Consider the following 26,520-nt stretch of genomic DNA (forward strand, 5'->3'; position numbering starts at 1 on the left):
ATGTTCATAATAGTAGGCTTTCACCATTACCACTAGTAACACCGGTGCGCATGTCGAGACGACTTTATAATCAGTTTAGTTTTTCACGCATTTATGGCAACACGCGTGCATTTAATTCATCAGCACTGCCTCGGGCGATTTCCATGTGGAATGACCTTCCAGATACCATTGCTTCCATAACTGACAGTACTAGATTTCGGGAACATGTGTCTCGACATTTTTCATGTTAATGACGTACAACAGTACATTTACAATCTTGTTCATTTTGTGCCTTGTTTTTTTGTTTTTGATTTTGTTTGCTTTTTACTTGGTTGTTCACTTTTCTGATTGGGCGTCATTGTCATATTTTGAAATTGTTGAAATCTTTGTTTTTCTTTCTGTGCGTATTACCGCGTGTTTGTATGCTTGCATCACCTGTATTAATGCACATAGCGATTTATGTACTATGTTACTTTAATGCTCTTGCACATAGTTTTGTATTTACCCCCCCCCCCCCCCTTACTCAATGCTCCTAGGAGCCTGTAAGGAATTGTGAATAAATAAAAAAAATAAAGAATGCTGTTTTCTGCTTCAAACCAGCCCAACCACAACGGCGAGCGCTAAATGCACAGTCGACGTCAACTCCAACCACTCGTCGGGAAACCACCGAGCGCTCCTTGGCCTCCTTCAGCACTACGAGGACTGCTTTTCGTCCACGTCTGGTGTCCGTCAGACACACTTGACAAAACTTCGAATAATCCCCGAGGAAACGACGAGACCCATACGCCAGAACCGTTACCGTGTCGCCCCCAAGGAGCGCGACGCGATACGGCGGCAAGTACAGCAAATGCTGGAAGACGACGTCATCGTGCCGTCGAATAGCCCCTGGGCGTCTCCGGTCGTTTTGGTCAAAAAGAAAGATGGGACATTGCGGTTTTCCGTGAATTATCGCAAGCTCAACCAAGTGACAAAAAAAGACGTTTACCCGTTGCCTCGGATTGTCGACTCGTTAGACAGACTGCGAAGCGCCCGCTATTTTTCGTCCATGGACTTAAAAAGCGGGTATTGGCAGATAGAAGTCGATGAAAGGGACCGCGAAAAAGCCGCTTTTGTGACGCCAGATGGACTTTACGAATTCAAGGTTTTGCCCTTTGGATTGTGCTCAGCCCCGGCTACTTTTCAAAGACTTATGGACACCGTGCTGTCGGGCCTCAAGTGGAAAACATGCTTGGTATATCTGGATGACGTGATCGTATTTTCGACCACGTTCGAAGAACACCTCGAACGTCTTCAGTCGGTCCTCGAGGCCATAAGATCTGCCGGACTTACGCTGAAAGCAGAGAAGTGCCACTTTGGATACTTTATTATTTTTTTTATTTAGACAATACTGCAGGCCACGATTAGGCCCAAGCAGGAGCGGTAAAGTGATTACATAATATATCAGTCAGAAGTGATACGGGGAACTGTTGTTCTTTGGCCATCTGGACAGCTCTGCTGGAGTTCGTCCTGATCCTGTCAAGGTAGAAGCGGTCGCCCAGTTCCCCACGCCTGTCAACAAGAAAGCCGTGAGGCATTTTTTAGGCCTGTGCTCCTACTACCGGCGATTTATTGAGAATTTCACCCACATTGCGGCGCCCCTGACTCGTCTTACGCGGGATGGTGGTGCATTCCTCTGGAGTGACGGAGAACGGAGAGCATTCGACGAGCTGCGGCAATGCTGCAAATGCCACCAGTACTGGGCCATTTTGACGAAAACGCCGCCACCACGCTCTATACGGCCACCAGTAACGTTGGACTTGGAGCTGTACTTCTGCAACAGCAAGACGGTGTCGAGAAAGTTATAGCGTATGCCAGCAGAGCACTCTCACGGACAGAAGCCAACTACTCGGCAACCGAAAAGGAGTGTCGGGTCGTCGTATGGGCGGTGCTGAAATTTCGACCGTACCTATATGGTCGTCCGTTTACGGTGGTCAGCGATCACCACTCACTCTGCTGGCTAATGAGCTTAAAATACCCGACCGGACGCCTAGCACGCTGGAGCCTTAGGCTTCAAGAGTTTGATGTCACTGTCGTGTACACGTTGGGTGAACAACACGCCGACGCCGACTGCCTCTCGCGAGCACCAGCTATTCCAGCGTCGTCAGATGACTACGGCGATGACGACGCATTTCTTGGCGTTCTCGACGCGTCCTCTCTGTCGGAGCATCAACACGCAGATCCGGAGCTGCGGCCACTTATCGAATTCTTGGAAGGACGGACCTCCACCGTACCGAAGCTGTTTTCGAGAGGGGTATCATCCTTCGGATTCCGGAATGGAGTTCTATACAGGACAAACTTTTCCCCACGTGGCAGAAGCTACCTTCTTGTGGTTACCACAGCCCTCAGGAACGACGTTTTGCGGGCTTGCCACGACGAGCCGACAGCGGGTCACCTAGGCTACACCCGTACCCTGGCCATGATCCAGCAATCCTATTACTGGCCCAAGCTGGCAGCCACGGTGCGACACTACGTACGCACGTGTCACGAGTGCCAACGTCGTAAAGCACCGCCACTCCGACCAGCGGGTGTACTGCACCCTGTTCAGATTCCAGCAAAACCTTTTAAACAGGTCGGAATGGATCTTTTGGGACCATTTCCGACGTCATTCGCTGGTATCAAGTGGATTATAGTTGCCACGGACTACCTCACTAGGTACGCGGAAACGGAAGCCCTGAAGCGGAGAACCGCTCTCGAGGTCGCCCAGCTTTTGTTACAAAGATTCTTCTCCGCCACGGTGCTCCTGCTATCGCTATTACCGACCGAGGAAAAGCATTCACTGCTGCCCTCGTCGAGGAAATCATGCGGCTCAGCGGTACCTCCCATCGTAAGTCGACCGGGTATCACTCGCAGACGAATGGCCTTACTCAGCGCCTAAACAAGACAATAGCGGACATGCTCAGCATGTACACCGACGTGGAACACAAGACGTGGGATGCTGTGTTGCACCATACGTAACGTTCGCCTATAACACGGCTCAACAAGACACGGCAAGAATGACGCCGTTCTCTATTCTTTATGGGCGACCTGTCACCACCATGCTGCATGCAATGTTGCCCCATGACACCACCGGTGACAACACGGAACTGCACGAATTCACGGAACGAGCAGAGGAAGCGCGGCAGCTGGCGCATGTTCGAACAAGACAGCAACAGCAGTACGACTCCCACTGCTACAACCTCCGCCACAGGACTGCTGTGTACAAACCTGGCGACAGAGTCTGGGTATGGACTCCGGTCCGACGTCGAGGACTCTGTGAAAAACTTCTTAAACGGTACTTTGGAATATATCGGGTGCTGCGCCAGGTTACAGACGTAACGTACGAAGTTGTCGACGATGGCCTCGTGTCTCGACGCCGCCGTAACCGCTGCCCTGACGTCGTTCATCTAGTGCGCATGAAGCCATACTTCGATCGTTGACGGACTCATTTTGGACAACACCATAAGTGCATCTATCATTTTAAATAACTCTGCGTGCATCGGGGCAATACTATTTTGACGGGGTGTAAAATGTCGCGTGGGTGCATGGGTGACCGCTTGAATTCCCAACAACCCAAAGAGCAGGCTGGGTTTAGGAAAGGGTAATCAACCACGGATCACATCCATGTCGTCAACCCAATGATAGAAAAACCCCAGAGTGAACTAAACCCCTTATCATGGCATTTATAAATTGCGACAAAGTGTATAATTCCGTACTTACCGCAGCCGGTTTAGAGCAGTAAAAGGCCAGGGAATAGAGGAAACCTACATAAGGCTTCTAAAAGACATATATGAGGGATGCACGGGCAGGATGACCCTCCCCAAGCAAAGCGATAAATTTTCGATCCGAAAGGGAGTAAGACAGGGAGATACCATCTAGCCAAAACCGTTCACAGCGTGTCTTGAGGGGATATTTAGAAAGCTTCGACTGGGAAACATAGGATTAAAGATAAACAGGGAGTACTTGAGTCATTTGAGGTTTGCGGAGGACATAGTCTTGCTAAGTGAGACTGCAGAACGCATGCTAACAATGCTTGAGGAACCACAATAAGAAATTACGGTGTGGGGCTAAAAATAACTATGTATAAATATAAAGTAGCGAGGAATAAGCATGCCAAAAGCGTCCTCTTGATCTTAGAAAACGAAACGCTAGAGGAAGTAACAGAATATAACTACCTCGGACAGATGGTTAGTGCTTACCTCAACCACGAGAGACGAATCCGGTGCAGAATAGGTATGGGTTGGGGATCACTCGGCAAGCACTCTCAAATAAGGAAAAGTAAGCTACCTCTGTCACTCAAAAGAAAAATGTACAAACAGTGCACACTGCCGGTGATGACATACGGAGCTGAAACTTGGCACTACTGAACAACTAGAAAGCAAACTTAGGTTGGCTCAACGCGGCATGGAACGAATAATTTTAGGAGCAACACTTAAGGACAGGAAACAAGCTACTTGGATCAGAGAACAAACTAGAGTAGGAGATATCAGAGTACAAATAAAGAGAAATAGACTTGACTGGCCATGTAGTGAGACGCACCGACAACCGGTGGAGAATTAGGGTAACAGAGTAGATACCAAGACATGGGTCTATAAGAAGGGGAAGACCATTAATCCGATAGAGAGATGAAATGAGGGAATTGGGGGACTGGAGCAGCGCAGGACAGGAGCGGTTGTAGGACAATAAGGGAGGCCTTCGTCTTGCAGTGGACCTAAGTAGGCTGGTGATGATGATAATGAGGTTGCTGCGTGCTGACCATTCTCGCGAGTTAACTCGCTTAACCGGGTGGAAGGCGCATGACTGTTTCTCTTAGTTCAAAAGTGAATGCTGCATTCTTCATTATTTTTTCATTGTGGCTACTTCCCCCTCTAAAGGCGTGTGTCATTAAAAGAATTACAACTATGTAAATAAACGGAGAGTGCCACCACGACATAGAGGCGTTTGCATTCACAACGTTATAACAACTGCCCTGATATCCTGGTAGTTGTTTTTCTTTTTTCTCCTGGGAAGTAGGAAACTCAGAAGTATGTATATGTGTCTATGGTGCTATACAACAGCCATTACATTTTATGTTCTGGATGATATCGTCAAAAGGAAAGGAATAAGAGCAGGATATCTTTTCCCTTTTATGGGAATGAAATGTTCAGGAATGCCTTCAAATCAGAATCTTACCGGTCAAAAAAAGTTATGAAACTGTGCAGTGCAACACAGTGTATGATAGAAAGGAGAGCCCATTGTAGACACCGTGGAGAGCTAGTTTTTATTATTTCACGATTGGTTACATTGGCCCCTCGCCGCTTGTTTAATCGGCTGTTTCTGTATTGTATCTGAAAAGGGGGAATGGCGTAAGTGCTTGCCTTCTGTCTATCTCTGAGTAATGAACAAATAAAATTCACAGGAGTGCCAATAAGGACGCCATAAAAACCAAGAACAACATTGCTTAATTTTAAATCACTAGCCATTGGTAATAAAATAAGCTCCGTTCAATCTACAAATACTTTGCTTTAACATGAAATTGAATATGAAAACGATCAGTTTTCTAATACATGACTAGAGAAGTCAACACAATAAATCAATCATAGCTCCTGGAAGCTGTTATGGCTGGCGGCCACGAATGGAACAAACGTGATTCAATGACACCATTAAGACTCGCTAGCAAAGTGGCTTGCGAGTCTCCAGTACTTGTGTTTGTACAACATGCAAAATATTTGTTTAACGTTTGCTATTACATTGGTATCAATGTTAGGATCAAGCACTCTTTTTGAATAAATCTTGCATTTTGTCTTTATGGTACTTTTATAGAGTGATGTTCTCACTCCCAACGGAAATAACTCGGCTGTTACACCGTGCTGTCAAGAGGTGGTATTTTATGCACGATTATCCAATAGTCCCATCCTGGACAAAGTTTTGCATGAATGTAGCTGTTTTTCAATGAAGACTACTGGTTACAGATATACGGGCCAACAAACCCACATAGTAGGGGATTTGTAACTATTATAGGGTGCTAAAAAGCATAAGTACGTTTATAAAGCCTCGTAGTAGCATACAGAGTCCTCAAAGAAGCTAAAAAATGGGTTAAATAGGTCGGGACTCGTATTCGAAGCATCTAAAAAAAGCCACACGATTCTGAAAAGTTAGTCATGTAAATTGCGCAAGATTTGATGATGGCACTGTTCGTCCGTATTATTTCGTAAGAAAATGTCGTGGAGCATGGACTTAAAGGGACCCTGCAACACTTCCAAAAAACGCTTTCTCTCTTTTCTTGGCGTCTGGAAGCAGTGCGAAACCTGCAGTTATCGTCAGCCCGGAGAGACACTGCGTGATTTGCTCGTCGCAGCACATGGGCCTTCAGCTTCTGCTTTGCATTTGTGGCATTTTTGTTAAGTGGCTATCGAATGCGTTTATTGCTGCAACTAAAACAACCGGCCAAAAGCCTCTACATAGCTGTAATGACGTAATGCGAGTGCTCGAAGAACGCCAAGACAGTCAAACAGGAAAAATTTTTCGAACGAGTTTCTATGTTATCTGGTGGGCCTTGAGGAGTAATGTTTCGCTGTGGGACACTACACGAACGCCCTCGAGCAACTACGTGACGTGTTTCGTGGCAGAAATTATACATAATAAGGGGGAAAGAATGGACGAAACATTTTGTCGCGAGAACATGGCGTGGAGGGCGGCGCCGTACAGCGCTGCGCTCCCCCACCTACAACTAAGCCGAAACTCTGTTTGGCGTGTGGCCTCGCTCAGGCTGTCCAGTGGGGGGAAAACTGGTATGTATATGTCGTCCTCTTTAACCATTGTTCGTGTCACTTGTTGTGCCGCCGCGTTACACGTTTTTGGGAAGGTGCGGGGTAGCGAGTCCCGTACCTTTCGTTGACGAAGACAAAAACTGCCACCAAAACGTGTTCGAGGACAAGTGACGCAAACCATGCTTGAAGGGGAGGTGATATATTTTCGTCTCGGTCACTGCACAGACGGTGGAAGCTCACGCGCCACACAGAGCGTCGCCTTCGTCGGAGGTGAGGAAGCGCAGCGCCATTCGCCACTCACGAAGGTTTTTAGCAAGACTGGCGTACATGTTCTGATTTCTGCTGCCAACAAGATCAGCCCTCCGTGCAACCATGTATACTCTCCAAATGCGAAGCCACACACATGCGTCAAGAAGCACACTGTACGCTACGTCGGCTGCGTGAACAACATCGTCTACGAGACTCCGCTGTTGGGAGGACACATTTACACAGAAAGACAGGTGGATGTCCTAATCCTGAAGTACACGCGTCGACAGGTAGCATATTGTCAAAACAATGCTCTTCCTGGGTCTTCTCTCCACTTTGACGTCCACTCTGATGTCCTTATGCAGTATTCTGACACTAGAAGGCATGAAATTTTTTAAGCTTTTGCCACCAACCAGAAGACAAACCAAAGTGCCCGTCGTTTTCACTTTGTGAGAAGGAGATTGTAAACTTGTCGTGTTTGTTGACACTGTGTACACACAGGATGGATGGAGAGCGGTTGCGACGCTGCTTATGTAATATGGGTGGTAACGTGCTGTGTCCACCGTTTTTGGTTTTGTTTTTTACGTTCATCGTCCAGTAGCTTTAAACTACTCTCTTCATCAGAGCTTGTGTAATGAACCTTTCTATTTTGTTCTGTCTTCGCCCTGGTTACCTCGTAATTATACAAGACCTCAAATACCTTACAGTGCAGAAAGTTTGTTTTCCGACACAGAAAGGTGGGCGTATGCATGCATTAAACACATAAACTACAACAAAAAGGGCACACGCAGCGAAGCGCATGCTTGTGAAAGGCTTCGCAGAAATCATGCAGTATAACTTATTCACAACAACATTGACGCGTATTTTGACTTGTGATGATTGTCACAGCTTCGGTGTGCAGAAAAATATTAGATGCTGGTTTTCACGAAAAGACGAAAAACCGGAAACTTAACTGCACGGCCGCAGATACTAGGCTTTGCGCACGCCGAAACACTTAAAACAACCCGGAGGACAACGCCTTCCTGGTTGGAGGACAAGTTCCAAATGTAATCTTTGCGATTGTTTTTAAACATTGGAAGTGCGTATAAAACTTAAACTCCATTCATTTGAACCTCCCTAAGGGATCTGTTATCGGCCAACTTGTATAAAATGACGCAGTCCTGCTGCAAAGTTATTTTTATCAAGAAGGAGTTGCAACGCCAATAACCGCCCTTCTTATCTTATATGGCCACGGCAGAGCACAAGAAGATCAGGAAAATTTGTATTGCGGCGGCAGGAATTACCGCAAGTAAGCTATTGCATGAATCTGTGGCGGTGCCCCAGCACCTTGCGTCGTCGGTCTCTCCAAAGAGACGCGCGATAAGAGCGGTGGCACTGGTTCTGAGCAAGTGCCGATCAGTGCAGCCACGCATGGCCAATCGCGTACAAGCAAGAAAACGGGGACCCGCCCTTTGGGTACACTGCAAAGTAACGTGCAGGCGTGCTTCTTGCTTGTGCTGCGTCGTGCGACAATGACATTTTTCTCGAAATAGAAGGTGCCAGAACTTGGTCTTTTAGTGAGGGCGTGCATCATATTCACATCTTGAGTGCTTCACATGTCACATTTAATGTTTTTCAATGTCCTATTCATATCTGCCGTGTACTGGAGCGTAATTTGAAATAATTTTGAACAAGGGGACGGTGTTCGACATCTCTAATTTGCTTGAATTTTGTTATATCATTCCCTGATGAGTGTAATGTTTCACCAATAGTTCCACTGGAAAGAAATTTGTCTAGCTGGGAAAAATCTTGGACGCCACAAAGCAGGCACCTGCAACTACATGCCTCTATGGCTCAGCCAATTTGAACGACGTCTGTGTACAAAAATATTTATGAGGTGCAATGGGAAATTTTTATGTGCAATTTACGCCTGGTGTACATTTGTACAACATTTTTTGTTGTTACCTTGTAATTTTTTCAATAAAATATCAAATTTTGTAAAGAGCCTATCTTTTTTTCTAACTTTGCGCTTAAATACTACGAAAAGTAAAGTTACAACTGTTAAAAAATGTGCCCCTAATAGGTGTAAACAAACACACCAGATATAACAATTACATATCATACGGCTAGAATGCAACGAGCACGTAAGTTTGAAGAAAAAACACAAAGAACACAAGTTGAGACGCTTACATAAAAGGAGGCCTCTTCAATTTTTCTGAAATTTCCCTACAATCAGCCTGTCCATGTACTTGTATAATTAATAACATTTTGCATTATTTTGTTCCTGAAGCCGAGAGACGAGCACTATCCGCCAGGCTTTCCACGAGGAACTGTAGAGACAAACATTTCCCTCAGGGTTGCATAAATTATATATTTTGTAGTGGGGTTTATATTGACAGCCAAGGAACCGAGTGGATCAAGCGACGGAGGCCGAAGAAGCTAGAGCAGCCGAAGAAGCCGGGCAGCCAGAACTGAACGCGAGCACGCTGCGCATGCTGCGCGCTTGATGCGTGGGGATTGTCCGTGAGGATTGTCCTGCTTCAGCTTGGATTTCGGCCTGAGCTTTAATCCCTTGACCCGTACCTCTCTTCTTCGTCACAATTTGTTATAAAATGCAAATGTTTCTTCCAAGGGTAAAACAGCCGAGGATGAAATAGCAAAAAATGGCATTTGTACTGTCCGCCTTTGCATGATAACAAACAACGTACGCCTAATTTTAAGTGTGTAGTTGATGGAAAAAAAAACGGTGAAACTCTGGTTCAGCCGCCCTTTTTTCGGTCTTATCTGCAACCACTCTGGAGTGAAAGTCATTGCATAAAAAAACTTGCTAAATTTATGTGACTTGATCTAGTCCGATTCTTCCCTAAATTAACATGAACAAAGCTACACTTTGAAATATAGTGACCGGAATCTATTTAAAAAAATATACTGGTTTTTTATTAGCTTAAGAATAATGTTTGATACATGATTCCAATCCCGAGCATAGCCAAGGAAGTAACTCTGCCGTGTATGTACTTTTCATGCCGTAGCAGAGAAATTGCGGCCCAGCTTCAGAGACGAAGTTGTCCCCAGCTCCCTCATCTTCCGGCTTTCTGGCGTTTTCAGATCCAAACGCCATTGAATGTTGAGCTTGTTAGTATTTACGCAACGTGGCGAACAGTCTACCATATCCAAGAACTCTGCGCACGTCGAGTTCACGTACGTTTTGTCTTGCACACCTCCATGTTCTATATATGGGTGTGACAGAGGACCTTCTATCATAAACAGTAAGGCGAGGGTACCGTAACAGTTACGGAACTGCTGCAGCTATTTGCCGCGCTCATAACCAACCTCGCCGATTTGTTTTTTGTTTTTTATATCTTTTGCTATTTTTATAGTGTTTTTCGGGTTTTCTACTGTTTGTTTTTGTTTGAATTTCCGTTTTTGTGCGTTTCTTCTCTGCGTTTTTGTTTTCGTTCCTATGTTTTTGTTCTTTTTCTGTTTTTTGCTCTTTTTCTTGTACTTCTTTTCGTTTTTTTTTCTTTTTCTCTCTTTCTCAAAATCGATCAAGATGAGCGCTCTGATGCCACCATCAGGAGAGGAACGCCCGCGCTGCGGCAGCAACAGCCGCCCGGCAGACGGGGCAGTTGGAGAGCGCCGACGCGCAGGCGGGGCACGCCACCAGGTGGCCGCACGGCAGGAACACCACGCCCACCTCCGCATCCAGGCACACCTTGCACAGCCGCTGCTCCTTCAGGCGGCGGTTCTCGCGGACCACCTCGGCTGGGTCAGATGGAAGGGGCGACGACACTTCACCTTTGGCAGCCGCACTGACCTCGCCACCTGCGAAAGCCAACCAAGATGGAAATAAAACTGACGAAAGAAAAACGTGTGCTTCCTTTCAAGAAGAAGAAAGCTACGCCCACGTAAATCAACCCGTGCGCGCTGCCTTGAAAGCCCTTGTCTTAATGAACAATAAACCGCTGTATCCCACGGAGGACTCAAACGCACTAAACCTGATTTGACCTTTGAAATAAAGTTTTCTCTCTATCTCTTATAATTTTCACTGAACCGATAGTGTGAACTCTTGAAGTAAAATGTGGACATACAACAAGGGAGAGGGGGGACAGGTTCGACCCCATCCCAATTTTTTGAATGTCAAGTCTTTCATGGGTACATAAACTCGAAAGTTTTGGTTTGTCTGTTTGTATGTCCCTCCATTCCGCCATCCTGCCAAAAGTAAATCAATTACGAAAGGAGAAGATCACATGGGCCAAACATTTCCAAACCACTAAATCTGGTGCTATCATTCTTACTTGTCAAAATTGTGGAGGAAAAAGAAAACTAGCATATTTGGGGCAAAGCATCAACACATAACCGGGACTAGCAGTGCCATTTTACTAAAAAAGTGGGTGTGTGATTGATTTTTGAGAGGCCAAATTAGACATACGGGTTCAAAAGAATATTTTAACCGCAATTGCAAAAAGTGCTCGCCCCCGAGCCTAGATTTCGTGGTGGCATTCCGAGCACACAGTAGGGTTCCAACAGGTGGCTCGCGATGAGTGGAACGCCAGAAATTTCAATTGAATTGAGGAAACCTGCACCATATTTTTCGTGCGAGGAGGGAGATGGGAAAGGAAGAGCGGAAATGGTGGGCGGGAGAGAGAAGCGAGGGATTTTGTTGACTGGGGCGGCTGGCGACCATAGTCTTTTGAAGGCATCTGCAGCCGAAGTTAGCAGATATGCGGCCATTTTTTTTTCTAGGCAGCGTGTGAGCGCATTATTGTGTTTTTTTTTAAATGCAAAACTTGTCCCTCCCCTGAACACATACCTCCTCCCCCCAAAAATAGAAAGGTACGAATATATTGTGCCCCCAGGAAGCGCGAAGAAAAGGAAGGACGCTGCAGGCGCTGTTGTAACTTGAACATGAGATGCTTATTAAGACTTCCCTCAGCCAAACCAGACATTAAGCGTTTTCTCTCGGAAGAAAGGAAAAAAAAATCTCAGGACGCCTAATCATTTCTTGTGCGTTGTGAATGCGAAAGCATGGATGTCCGGTTAAACGCCTGAGACGCCTCGTTTCACCTTTTTCTTTGTGGAGGCGCTTTTGATCTTGCCGCTGGAGACACCTTGCTGTGCTGTCCGCCCAAAGGCTTTCGAACGGCTGTGACCTGTCGCCTAGGCGGTGCGCCCCAGCTCGCTCCCTCCGCCGTGACATTGGAGATTTGACAACCGCATTGAACTTTGCTGTTAGTTCTTCTCTCCCGTCGTCTGTACTATACCGGCGGGGACGACCAACTGTGGCTACTGCCGGGTTGAAGCAAGGCGCTACGGAACGCCTCTGTAACCCTTTGAGGGTCATGGCCGTACATGTATGGCATCGGCAAACACTTTCAAAATGGTCAATGACACACATGTACGGCATTGCTTGTATCTTTAAAAAGCGCACCTTTTTCGACAACTTCTCTTGCTTGGCATGTGCTGCCACACTTCAGAAATACGTCAGATTTTTTTCTTGTGGTGATGGCTGTTCTTTTTATTTTTTTATTATGTACTTCAGTGGCGCGCCGGCTATCGCTTGCGCATCCAATAACGAGAGGGCGCGCTGGGTATCGCCCACCGGCCGCCCTGGCGCATCTTGCTTCTCGCGCCTGCCACAGACCAAGATCTCCTGCGAAACTGATGAGGCTCTTTTCTCCTTTTTTAAATGAGAGCATTTCAGTAACTCACGATGTCACCCGCGTTGACGTCCGTAGTCGTAGTCCGCATCGCTCCCCGTCGGTCTGTCATTGGCTTGGATTGGCTTGGCTTGGCTTAGATTGGATTGGCTTGGATTTGGATTGAATTGGATTAAAGTGGATTGTGTTGGATTGTGTTGCGTCATAGCCGCGCCACGTTGCGTCATAGCCGCGGCAGGGGGTTCACGGCACGTTTCACGTTTCACCATCTTCCTGCCTCTCGCGTGCTGTTTTAAATGCAGAGCATTTCAGTAACTCACGGTGTCACCCGTGTTGACGTCCGTAGGCGTCCGTAGTCGTGGTCCGCACCCCTCCCCCTACACTATATATAAAAAAATACTATCCGGCGCCTGGTTTCGACCCCTCGACCCTGCGGGCGGAACGCAATGTACATGGTGGTCTACCCACTGCGCCACAAAGCCGACACAGAATGGGAGGCTACAAACGCGCCTTATATCCTTGACTCATTCAAATTACTGCTGATGAGCGCTCTCTCGTCAGCAGTTGCCACAAGTGCAACATTAACGTAACGCAAACTACTTAACGTCGTGCGCCCCCGGAAATGCTCTGCATTTGATCGTGCCCCTCGCGAGGGGGATGTTTGTGCTCAAGTCTACCAAGTATGGAGTAGTAGTAGTAGTAGTAGTAGTAGTAGTATTTCTGTGATCACGCCATAAACTTGTAACATAGCAGCAGACGACGGCGTGGTGGCGGTGGCGGCAGGGAAGGTGATAACGCAACAAAGCTTGCATTGAAGCAGAGAGTTGTGTTCTATGGGCGGTGCGCCGTCTATCGCTCCCGCATCCTGCCGCGCTCGCCCCGGCGCGCGCAGCGGCTCGTTTTGGTATCGTCCTCGGGGCGCTTCCCGCTTTTTGCGCGCGCGAAACTGATGTCTATCTGATTTTGATTCATTCAAAAGGTGCCGGCTTGTTACTGTCTCGTTTTAAATGCAGAGCATTTCTTTAACTCACAATGTCACCCGGCGTTGTCGGCGTGCCTCGGCGTCCGCAACAGCCGTTCCAAGTGCGCCCTCTCCCCAACTCCTCCTCTCCCGCATCACGCTGCCCTCCTCGCTCTCAACAACAGGTCCGCACCCCTCCCCCTACACTATATAAAAAAATAATACTTACCGGCGCCTGGTTTCGATCCCACGACCTTGCGGGCGGAACGCAAGGTACATGGTACTCTACCCACTGCGCCACAAAGCCGACACAGAATGGAAGGCTACGAACGCGCCTTATATCCTTGACTCATTCAAACCACGCCACGAAGCTGCTGATACAACGCATTCACTACCTGTGGGCGGAACGCAATGTACATGGTGCTCTACCCACTGCGCTACAAAGCCGACAAAGAATGGGAGGCTACGAACGCGCCTTATATCCTTCACTCATTCAAACTACGTCAAGATTGATTGATTGTGGGGTTTAACGCGCCGACGCAACGCAGGCGATGAGGCGCGCCGTAGTGGAGGGCTCCGGATTAATCTTGACCACCTGGGGATCTTTATCGTGCGCCGAAATCTCGTACACACGGGCGTTTTTGCTTTTCGCCTCCATCAGAAAAGCGGCCGCCGCGGCCGGGAATCGAACCCGCGACCTCGTGCTCAGCAGCGCAACGCCTTAGCCACTGAGCCACCGCGGCGGGTACTACGTCAAGAAGCTGCTGATACAACGCATTCACTACCACCAACTCCCCAAACACTAAACTTTAACGCAATACACCCACCCCTATGCGACGCATTTACTCGAGTCCCCCTCGCGGGGAGATGGGCCCTTTCTTTTTTTATTTAAATGCCGTCCCTGCTGGCGTAAAAGAAGAAAGTCGCCGCCGGGTAAAGAAAACAACTTTGAGCGCGGAACAGAGCATCACGTTCGCGAAAAGGCCCCCTTTCCGCACCAGTTTGGTTGTCAAAACGCGTTACGTCACCAGAAAGTGTCGAAAGGCAGAAGTGATACCTAAGTTACATTTGTGAATACGGGAACAAGCGACCTCGCTTCTTTGCAGCGCTGTGAAGTGCCTAAGCTCGTGCAAAAGCAGCACGTGGAAAGCACGCAGTTTTTCATTGCAAAACAAATCCTTGAAAAGTAAGTTCACCTTCACTGATTTCTAGCACTCTGGTTTCGTTCATGCTTCATTAACGCGAGCCTTAAGTTGAAACCTGCATGTAACAAAAATTGGCTGCGCCTTAGCTCAGATAACCTTGGATATGCAAAGCGAAACCTTGGCTAACCTTGGTTGAGTCTTGGTTTCGCTTGGTTAAGCTTTGATGTAGCTGTTTGGACGACCACGGCTCAAAGCCGTTCGGTCCCGTGCAACGCTCACAGAAGGAGCACCGCCTCTCTTTTATTTGCGCCAACCGCGGTGTTCCGCTTCGCCGGGCGCAAGGCGAGTCACATAGCCCGAGACGACATAGCAGCGCATGCGCGGGGGACTGCGGGGGTGGTCCACTGTCTATCAGCTGATCGGCCACATCCGCCGCGGCCACCAGCGCTAGCTGAACAGAACGACTGAAAACGGGGCCTTGGGCGCAGCGCCGAAAGCGGGCCCGGCGATTCACCTGATGCGCTTAAAAGGGTGTGTCCCAGGGGGTGTGTCCGATGTCAAAATGCGAACTTGCGCATCCGTGGCGAAACCGCTGGAGGACAGTAGTAACACTTTGCTTTAGAAAATGCGAATTTTTATCAAGTTCGTTATATACACGTTTAACTTACTGTATGTGTACTTCTTAGAAAATGCAGCCATCAAGTCGCAAGAGAAATAAAACTTGCTGATACCGTTCACGTGAATTCGGTGTCACCTCTATATCGCACGCCAAAAATATTCGCGGGTCATCCCCCTACACAGAGTGGGATGGGTCGTGTTAATTTTTTTTTACTTTGAACGGGCCATTGAAGGCTTTCAGTGTCATAGCTTACGAGTGTCTGAGAGGCCTGAGATGGCCGAATACCGAGCACCGAACCGTTTACGAGCGGCTGACTCTGTTGGTCTTATTGTGCATCACAGAAGGCCGTTCCATTGCGGAAGGAGCAAGGGCATTCTATCCCTACTCAACACGTGCCTGATATCATCTTCGGTTCTATGTTCATGCTCCCCAACTGAAAAGACACCCTATAGTGCATAGCGGTCGACCGCCTGGCGAGAACCTCAAAGTTAGCACCTCCGTTTACATGGGGAGTATAATTTGGGGTGCAACGCAAACAAAGCTTACGATATTTTTGTCATCTGCTTGGAGCAGGAAGTTGTGGTACAAAATCCCTTACTCGACATTTCCGCCAAGTGAATAGTAACCTATGTTCATGCAGCGAATATACTGATTGGCTGCTTGGAGCACCTGGGGTTCTCTAAGCGTGCAAATACCACGAAGCAACGTGAAGCTTCCGTATTTGTGTAATTTAACTTTGTCTATGAGCTTTACATTATCCGAATTAAAGTAGGCAAACGATCACTTCCATGCGATGCTGCCGCAGAAGCAGAATAAAGTTGCATTTTGCGATGGGGCAGTCAAATTACGCTGTTCCAGTTATTTTTCGTTCCTTTACTCGTCAGGTATTCCCTCATTCGCGGTAGAAGACCACAAAAAGATACGTGCAATTATGTGGATGATATAAAGTGCTCATTGAAGTCGTTTGCATAGGTATATCGGTGTCCTATGATTGCCTATATATTTATTATGTTGAAACCCGCTAGCTCGGCTCCGCAGCCTCAGTTTTTGGAAGCACAAGAGCGCATGCAAAAATCCTCTAATTACTATGACGACAAACCACAATCTACTAGAAACTGCTGTTGGGGATCTTCGTGGGTGTACGTATATAAGACACTGGTGCAAACATTTCGGTTATAAGCTCGAACATCCACCGCCGCCTCGACAAGGTTCTCATGCCTGCTCCGTCCCACATTTTAGGGGCCGCCGATGTCCAGGCACCCACGATAACAGGACTGTGCACCTCCCATGTTTATGCACCGGAAATGTTCCCAGGTGTCCGCATGGCATTCCCTGCATGTGACACAGCAAATGCATCAAACAGGGGCTTGCATCCACACTCGGGGCAAGGAATGCGCAGGTTTCCATCGGTGCTTTTTAGTGCGGAACACTTTGGCCGCCGCTATTGCACTTTGGTGGCGGCAATGGCGAAGGCCACATCCACGGCGACGGCGTTGTAACCGCGCGAGCGACGACGCAAAGAAAACTGCTGCGGAAAGTGTGTCGAAAGGGATCGGAGGAGGGCAGTATGCTCTGCCATAGCCTCCTCAATAGAGGAGGCTATGGCTCTGCATGCACGAGATCCTGGTCTGTGTGACGCTTGGTGAAAGGGTGAGGGGGTGACGTGCGGGTGAAGACGATGAGTGTTTACTTCCTAAGACGCAGTTCATGTTTTGTTCCTGAGACGCACTTCGCGCTGCGTACACAGAGGCTCACCATCGCTGCCGTCGAGAGAAACCACTAGTGAGTGCTGCTTCAGCGACAGTGTGCGCTCGCTTCTAAAGACTCAGCTGAGCTGCTCGCAGATTTCGCAGGAGGAAGTACCGTAATCGCCCTGCACCATTTTTTCTACTGTATTATGGTCGCGGAGGCTATAATTAGGGTACCTATCAATACGGCCTATATAAGGACAATTACAGGTACGGGGCATCCTGTAACATCCTCTTCCGTACGATAAACGTGCTGTTATCGGGGTTTGAAGCACTATTTTTAGAGCACAAGCTCTAAAACGCTACAATTCTTAAATACATTCATCTCGTCGCATGTGACTCTCAACAAGCGGGGTGCAGTCTGCGGTCTTTTTTCTAATCGCTTCCCTCACTGGGAGCCTTGTTACTGTCGTGCCATGTTCCTAGGCGAAAATAAAACGGCTGCTTGGCTTGGTGTTGACAGCCGGGTAGGCCGTCTGTTAGAGTGCTTCTATGCATGTGAATCACTTGGGTAGGCGAGGGGGTAATGGCCTATTCTCCGGCGCTTGGTCTCTCATTCTCACAATTGATTGCGATACGGCTGGACTGTCCGTGCACGCCCTTTAGCGCACCCCGAAGAATGAAACGTGTCATCCAGTACATAGCCCCATACTTATAACGCAAAATCTCACCCAAAGGCAAACGTTTACTGCACACTGCGCACATACTGTTTCCTTTCACTTTTGATACTTTTGTTTAAAAGTATAAAATATGAGCTATTTTTTTTTCTCTGTATAGGTTTTACTGCATATCCTAGACGGCATAGCAGGCGAAGATGTTCTCGTTGGTCTTCCTTTGGGTTAGTTGTTCCACAGGCGAAGCACACTTTCGCGTTGGGCAACGGGCGCGCTTCGCAACGGTGTCCTACCTTTCCCCACTCTCTGCAGACGTCAAAGTGCTTCCAGGATAAGTTTGCGCTTGGTTATTACGGGACCGTAGCACACGTAGTTCGGCACATTCTGGCCTAGGAACGCCAAGATGACGGTAGTCGATTTCCCGATCCTCTGTGCGCCCAGGGCCAGCGGATTTCTCGAGTTTACGATGTTCTACTCTATCTCGTGCCGAGTATCTCTACTGCTATCCCTCTGATCACTGCTTGAACGGAACCGTGAAGCCCGGTCTGGTACAAGCCGACCTCGTGCTCCGTGCCGTCTATGCAAATGGTCTTAATGTGGTTGTACATTCTGGCTCGCTTGTCGTCAGGCTGTACTCACCACTACGATGTTCTGCTGTAGGTTCGGGCAGAACGAGTCCGCCGCTCCCTCCGCTCTTGGCACCATCGCCGCCACAATTATGGCCGACGCGACGGCAGACACCCAGGTCTTCGCAATGTTCAGCCCCACTCCGGCGCCGCACCACTATCTTGATGTCCTCCTCCGGTAGAACGTCCGGCATCCTTGCTGCCTTCATTGCCGAAGCCCTCGCGTTCCTGGCACCCTTCTTTGCGGATCTTGACTGATGACTTGCGTGTCCCTCGGCTGTTGGGGCCTTTATACTAATGCCCGTATTCCGCTATCCGGAGTCTGCGTAGAACTCTTCTGGTGTAATATCGTCTCCTTCCACCTATACGTACATCCGGCTGGAAGCGGATTCGACCGAATTCCGAACGGTCGTCTCCATGCTGTGCTCCATATGGGTAGCCGCCGCCCTTGGACGACGATTCCTCCGTGCGCCGGAGCTTGGCCTAACCAGCTGCACGCCTAGGCTTAGCAAAGCCGCTGAATCGCCGCGGTATGAAAGTCCCAAGAAGGTGGCGAAAAAACCGTACCTTTTGGTAACAACTGGTACCGGTCGATGTCTCGCACCTGTACGGACACATTTGTACTCATAAAACTCCGATTATCGTTGGTTAACACTGCGTACTCAATCAGAAAAGACGGAGAAGGTGTCGCCGATCGAGCGCCCTCCTCGCCATCCGGGACTTTGCTCTTTTACATACCAAATCTTTTAATTATTTTTCCATGCTCCCCCCTCTGCAAAATAAAAAAAGAATAACCTGGGGAACAACACCCGCTCTAGTAACGCAAAAATAAATGAGCAGGGGTTATAACCCAAACATACTTTTTGCTGTAAAAGCCAATTTGCAGAGTTCAAAACTAAATAGGCCCACATATAGGTTCACTTTCGGCTAGTTCATAGCAGCTTGGCCAGTTCGTACCCGCACGGTGACGCACGTCCACCTCCCCGTCCACACACGTACGGAACGGGCACATGAGCGTCCACCCTATTAAAATAGAGGGTCACCGATGCTGCCGTGGCCACCCGAAAGCACGGGAACACCACTCTCAAATCGCGAACGGCACACACTGCTTGGCCACATGGCCGCAGGAGCCCAGCCCTTAGGAGCAGCGCCCACAAGAACCGCGCAGCGGATGGCTGTACAGACACAGCAAACCCCCGAACGTCACAAACGTTGTAGATGAATGTGCGTTCACTCATCAGCAGAGGCTTTGATTCCAGGCTTCGCTGAAAGGTCGTAGGGGAAGGAAGATGTCATGGTCCGAGAATACAGGCACCGGCTGCTTGAAGGCCAGATTCACTGCCACAAAATGTCCGGCATGCTATTGCCGACAAACTGCACCACCCCCGTTAAAATGTTCACGGCTTGGGCGTTGTCCAGTGCCTGACGCAAATAAGGAGGTTCCAGTGGGAGGCGAACGACGCGTCTTAATCCGGACACAACGGCAACTGTTTTTACACAATCCAGGAAATAGTGGCTTACGGAAGGAGCACTGTGTCCGCAGAAGCATGTGCTATTTTACAGCAGATCAACTCGGTCGAAATAATGGGGAACCATCCATGTGCGGTTAAAAGTTGGGCAAGTGTTCGGGGCGGAGGAAATTAGGAGTGTATGGCCAGAACACTGGGTACCCATCGAAACAACTCCTTGTCTGTGTTGTCGGAGCTCCACCTACGCTGCCACTCTAGCCGAACTGCCCTCAGGAGCCGTGCTCTTATAATTCGCTTCGAAGTACGCCACTCCACTTCTTCGACCCTGGTTGCCGCACTTGTAGCGACGACATCGGCGAGCTTGTTGCACCAAAACCCGGAGTGGCTCGGAACGTGGAAGAGGAAGACTGGAACCGAAGAAGCCAGTGATTGACAGCTGGCTTGAATTTTATGAACACTTTCAGAGGGGTTGACGGGATCTCCTAAAGCAAAAAGTAGGAACAGACCGTCAGAATAAGTGAAAACGGGACAAGAGGGCTTGTTCATGTTGAGGTAGAGGAACAAACGATATAAGGGAATTGCTTTTGCGCCGTAAGAGCCGGTCGGTGACAAAATTTGAAACCTGTGGCTATAGGAGTTGCGCTGCTGGGCACGAGGACGCGGGTTCGATTCCCGGCCGCAGCGGCCGCTTTTCTGGTGGAGGTTGAAAGCAAAAACGCCCGTGTGTACGAGATTTCGACGCACGTTAAACATCCCCAGGTGTTCAAAATTAATCCGGAGCCCCCCACTACGGCGCGCCTCATCGCCTGAGTTGCGTCGGCACGTTAAACCTTACAATCATCAATCAACTTCGTAACTTCTCACGCACTTTTCCCCTCAGATCAGCCACAGCACAATAGTTACAAGGGAACAAATATGAGCACCAATGTTGCAAGGCGGCGGCTGGTAGCACGAGCAGAGTTTCGGCAGTATGCCGGCGATATGAAACGTCTTTGTTCTTCCCTCGCTGCGAATGTGTAAAGACAATCGGGTCGCAAAATCGTTGCACTTCACAACGGCGAAGGCCCCCACCCGAAATGTACATAGTTGTTGCATTTCACGATTCGCTTAAAAAAGGTCGCAAACCGACTGTAAATACTTGAGAAGTGCGAAGCTGCTTGGGGGCTGGGCCGTTGGCTGCGACCACATGGAGGCGGGTTTGATTACCGCACCCGGGGGCTGTTTTTCCGATGTAGATGAAAAAGAAAAACTTCTATGTGTCGACATTTCAACACACGTTAAAGATTGCCGGGTGGTCTAAATTGCTGTGTTGGCCCGCGATATACGGTGTTCCTCATAGTACAGGAGAAGCCCCGGGGAACCACACGCGCCACCATTTTTTTAAAAAAGTGTTTCCACAGAAAAACAAAACAGGAAAAGGTCCACCCAGTGGTTCTAGTAATTCACGCCGAGTTCCGACATGAATAATATGGGCTCATTTGTGCTGCCTTCAGCCAGCCAATAAGCAAAACAGCAAAAGGTAGATTTTGCCCTAGACATCCGTTTCTTTGACCAACCTTTATTTAACATATCCAAACGTGTCATACGGCGAACGCAGCGAGCGCCGTGGTGCCTGGTATAACAGGTCGTTTTACAGGACGCACAGAGGGGATAACTTCGTGTTTTTTTAAACACATCCAAATAACGATAATACAGCAGAGAAAACCCCTAGTACATGGCGCTCATTTTCTCATTTTGCTAAAAACTTTACCCACTGAACTTGCAGGCGCTACGTATATTACGTCTTGGATTAAAAGGGCCACTAAACACGCAGATGAAACATGCAAAACGGGAGTCCTGTACTATCCCAATTGCCCAGCGCTCATGCTTTGCGCTTGTTGTGCTCCTTTGTCTCTTTAAGGGCTACTTTTAATAAGAATGCGTAGCATTCTTTGCCGAGTACCCCCACAGCCGGAACGGTGTAACGCCCTGCATTTCCACAAAAATGCAGATATCGCGAAAGTTCCATCTGTAATCGCTATAATAGCGTAAATAGAAATAAGTGGTCGCACGAAATTTCGAAAAACCAAAAAATAACACAAAAAAAAACGCCCAAAAATGGCGAAACACCTAAAGCCCTGCATTTCCACAATAATGCAGATTTCGCGAACGTTCCACCTGTAGTCGTTATAACAGCGTAAGTGGAGATAATTGGTCGAACGAAATTTCGCAAAACTAAAAAAAATAAGAGAAATATAAAATATTCACGAAAAATGGCGAGCTGTGTAACGCACCGCATTTCTACAATAATGCAGATTGCGGGAAACTTCCAAATGTAATCGTTATAACGTAAACGGAGCTCATTGGTCCAGCGAAATTTTGAAAAACTAAAAAAGAAGAATTTTTTAAAATATCGGTAAATTTCAAAACGTATAACGCATGGCATTTCTACAATACAATAATGCGTATATCGAGAAAGTTCCACCTGTAATCGTTAAAATAGTGTAAATGGAGATAATTTGTCCGACGAAATTTTGAAAAACTGAAAAAATAACAAAATATATAAAATAATTAGGAAAAACTGGCGAGCCGTGTAACGCCTTGTATTTCTACATTAATGCAGACTTCGGGAAACTTCCAAATGTAATCGTTATAATAACGTAAATGGAGACAATTGCTGGAGCGAAATTTTCAAAATATAAAAAGAAGAAACACAAAAAATTATGGAAAATGTCAGACCGTATACCGCATGGCATTTCCACAATATTGCGGATATCGCGAAAGTTCCACCTGTAATCGTTATAATAGCGTAACTGGTGATGATTGGACAAACGAAATTGTGAAAAACTAAGAAAATAAGACAAATAAAAAATAATTACGAAAACTAGCGAACGGTGTAACGCTGTATTTCCCCAACAATGCAGATTTCGCAAAACTTCCAGATGTAATCATTATAATAACGTAAATTGAGATCATTGATCGACCGAAATTTTGAAAAACTAGAAAAAAAAAAGATTTAAAAAAATTACCGAAGATGTCACAACGTATAACGCATAGCATTTCCGCAATAATGCACATTTCGCGGAAGTCCACTTGCAATCGTTATAACAGCGTAAATGAAGATAATTTGTCGAAGGAAATTTTGAAAAACTGAAAAAATAACAAAATATAAAATAATTACGAAAACTGGCGAGCCGTGTAACGCCCTGTGTTTCCACAATAATGCCGATTTCGGGAACTTCCAAATGTAATCGTTATAATAACGTAAATGAAGACAATTGCTGGAGCGAAATTCTGAAAATATAAAAATAAGAAACAAAAAATTACGGAAAATGTCGAACCGTGTAACGCATGACATTTCGACAATACTGCAGATATCGCGAAAGTTCCACCTGTAATCTTTATTACAGCGTAACTGGTGATGATTGGACAAACGAAATTGTGAAAAACTAAGAGGATAAGAAAAATAAAAAATAACTACGTAAACTAGCGAACCGTGTAACGCTGCATTTCCCCAATAATGCAGATTTCGCAAAACTTCCAGATGTAATCATTATAATAACGTAAATGCAGATAACTGGTGTAACCAAATTTTGAAGAACTAAAAAGTAGTAAAAATATTTAAAGAAGTATGGAAAATGTCAAAACGTATAACGCATGGTATTTCCACAGTAATGCAGATATCACAAAAGTTACAACGGTAATCGCTACAGTAGCGCAAATGGAGAGAATCTCTCGAACGAAATTTTGAAAAACCAAAAAATCAATAAAAACAAAATTGTTTAAAAAAACTGCCGAACCATGTGACGCCCTGAATTTCTACAATAATGCAGGTTTTTAGAAAGTTCCAAATGTAATTGCTATAATAACGTGAATTGGTCGAGCGAAATTTTGAAAAACTAAAAAACAATAAAATTAAAAGATATTTGTGGAAAGTGTCAAAACGTATAACGCATGGCGTTTCCACAATAAGGCAGATATCGCGAAAGGTCCGCCTGCAATTGTTGTAATAGCATAAATTGAGATAATTTGTCGAACGAAATTTTGGAAAACTAGAAAAATAAGGAAAATATAAAATAATTACGGAAACTGGCGAACTGTGTAACGCCCTGCATTTCTACAATAACGAAGATTTGAGAAAGTTCCACAGGTAGTCGTTATAATAGCCTAAATGGAGACAATTGGCCCAATCATATTTTGAAAATATAATCAATACCAAAAATATGAAAAAACGCGGAAAATAGGGAACCGTATAACGACCTGCATTTCAACCATAAAGCAGATTTCGCGAATGTTCTTCTTCGAATCGTTCTAATAGCGTAAATGAAGATAATTGGTCGGAGAGGATTTAGAAAAACCAAAAACTTTGACTCTAAAAACTCACACTCAAGACAAGCGGCAATAAGAATGCTACACATTGGTACATAATTCTCGGAATTTCTGCAGATTTTTTTTTCTTTCAGAGATGTCCTTCAGAGATGTCAAATTCGCTACTCTGCTGTTACTCTCAGTGAGTCTGGAGGGAGAGTAGTGTTGTCGACAAATGAAAGAGCGTCTTCAGAAAAGAGTCACATCTCATGCCTCACGCATCGAATCACCCTTTCAGTTGGTAATCGCGTAATCTGTTACAAGATTCAGCTCCGTAGCAAACAGAACAAAGGCGGTGGTCAGGGGGAAGGGACGCATATTCATGGTGACGCACACATCCGTAATAGCTATCTCGAAATTCATTGCAGTGAGTGACCTACTGAGTGGTAAGTGGTAAATAATGGAGTGGTAAATAATGACCTACTGAGTGGTAAGTGAAGTTCCCTTTTAACAAAATTTTGGCTCACACCCTCCAGAAGGTGACCGCTAACAAATCATGTTAGCTGGCCCAATAATAGAGTTCATGGGTTGTATTTACGTCGCTGCAGTAGGAGATTATCTTTATGCTACACCTAATGAAGAGAAGTACGCAGCTGGTATTTAAACAGGTACTCGGCGAATACCCAGAGGTGACTCACCGGTATAGCCTAACTCTAGGGGTTCAACGTTAAAGGCGATGGGCTATTTCAGAGAGAAGATTGCCATCTGCGATTTCAACAACAAAAAAGGAAGCGGGAGAACGTATATCCCACAGACGGTAGTTGGTGGTTGCTCTTGGTGGTTGCTTTATAGTTTGTGGGACAACATAAGGGCTGGGCGGGAATGCATCTGGCAAACAGACACAACTTCACCTGTTTTCCTTAACATTTGGCGTAATTATTTACTGACCTTAAAATTTGACTTTTTTATCGCGAGAAAGCAGTATTTTAAATGCCCTAGAATTATTTAGTTTTTATGGTCAACTGAACCGGAACGAGACGAATTCACCCGAACCCGAACCATAACCGAACCGGTATTTTTTTGTGTTCGACACACTGATTATAATTATTGTGTCCATCTCAAAAAGAGCCGATTTTCTTTCTTTCTGTGAAATCTCATATTGTAAGTGTTGTTTCTTTTCTAAAAACGGAAAATTCATTTTATTTACCTATAATTGCATACATTCTTCTGGTTTTTTGTATGGTCCCATAAGACATGCGTTGCCCAGAGAATGATGCCCAGAGAATGGGAGAGACGTCATTTTATACGGATGTCTCTGCGTTTTCTACCGCTCCACTCGACAACTATGTAGTCCATTTATCACCATCCCCGCACATGTGGTCGAAATAAAGAAACTTTCAACAAGTTAAAAAAAAGTTCAACCTTGTGGGTTATTTCAGAAGGGCTAGGACCAATGGGTTTACGACATCAAGCTTAAAAGCTTCCTACCTGCAGCTCAGAACCACCAAAAAGTGACGAATGCCACAAATGAAGACTCCAGTTGTGCAAAAGCCACAGGATTGAATCACGGCTTGATTGGCGGCCGCAACCATCAATACAATCTTTCTGTGCATAATAGAGATACTGGGGAAACCATCCCCGAGAGCTTCTAAACGAGTACCTCTAATAAAAACAGTCAGGGTAGCCGTTGACGAGGACTTGTAGTGTTTAATCGTGATCCACTTCTTCCTTCCAAAACAGCGACGTGTTGTTTCCGCGCAGCGGTCAGTAGTATGAGATATATGGCCTCTGATCCCACAGTAGTAGCAAGGCGGACGGGATGGGTGCCAAGGGGGGTATGAAGGTTCTGCCGGCGATGCACTGGCACCGTAGCCGGACATGCGAGGGGACGCTCGGAAGGCAACGACGTGACCATGACGTGTGGCATCGTGGGAGAGTGAGCGCATATGTATAACGTTTGCGTGCACCTACGAAAAGAGAGCGAGATAACTTTATTGTGTGATCGCCATGTGGTCGAGGGCAAGGGAAGTGGTTGGAAATCCTATTCGGTCTTTTTTACTCCTTTAGGTGGCAGCTAGGAGTCCTTGGACACCGGCGGCGTCTTCAGCAGTCCGGATGAGTAGGACTTGCAGTTCGAGGTCGGAGTTCAGCAGCGTGGTTCCGAGCCGTGATGGTGGTAGCATGTATTGTGGGCTATAGCTCCTTCCTAATTAATTTTTTTAGGTCAATAACGAGTACACGGTGTTGCATGAGCGAAACGCTCGGCAACATTTGCCCATGTATTTACTCACGTTTCACCGCGCATATCGCCTCGCACCGGGGACTACTGACATGTCGTACGCATGTCGTACGCGGAAGGCTGGAGGCTTAAGGACTGAAGTTCTTCCAGCTTTCACAATTGCTTAGGACAGCTCGGATGCTGGTCC

General features: G+C 46.8%; 1 protein-coding gene across 3 annotated transcripts in view; it reads right to left on the bottom strand.

The window, feature by feature from the left end:
* Nucleotides 1-5,245: 5,245 nt before the first annotated feature.
* The window catches only part of LOC144137588 (death-associated inhibitor of apoptosis 2-like), a 102,025-nt gene continuing 80,750 nt past the window's right edge, over nucleotides 5,246-26,520 (bottom strand). For all 3 annotated transcript variants that reach the window (XM_077669511.1, XM_077669509.1, XM_077669510.1), the window contains one exon: nucleotides 5,246-10,790. In XM_077669511.1, the coding sequence (XP_077525637.1) occupies nucleotides 10,540-10,790 (251 nt within the window). In that variant the 3' untranslated portion in view covers nucleotides 5,246-10,539. The remainder of the gene's footprint in view (nucleotides 10,791-26,520) is intronic.

Source organism: Haemaphysalis longicornis, unplaced genomic scaffold (genome assembly GCF_048455015.1).
Source record: "Haemaphysalis longicornis isolate Haplotype H1 unplaced genomic scaffold, Haemaphysalis longicornis Haplotype H1 scaffold_41, whole genome shotgun sequence".
In the NCBI taxonomy this organism is placed as follows: Eukaryota; Metazoa; Arthropoda; class Arachnida; order Ixodida; family Ixodidae; genus Haemaphysalis; species Haemaphysalis longicornis.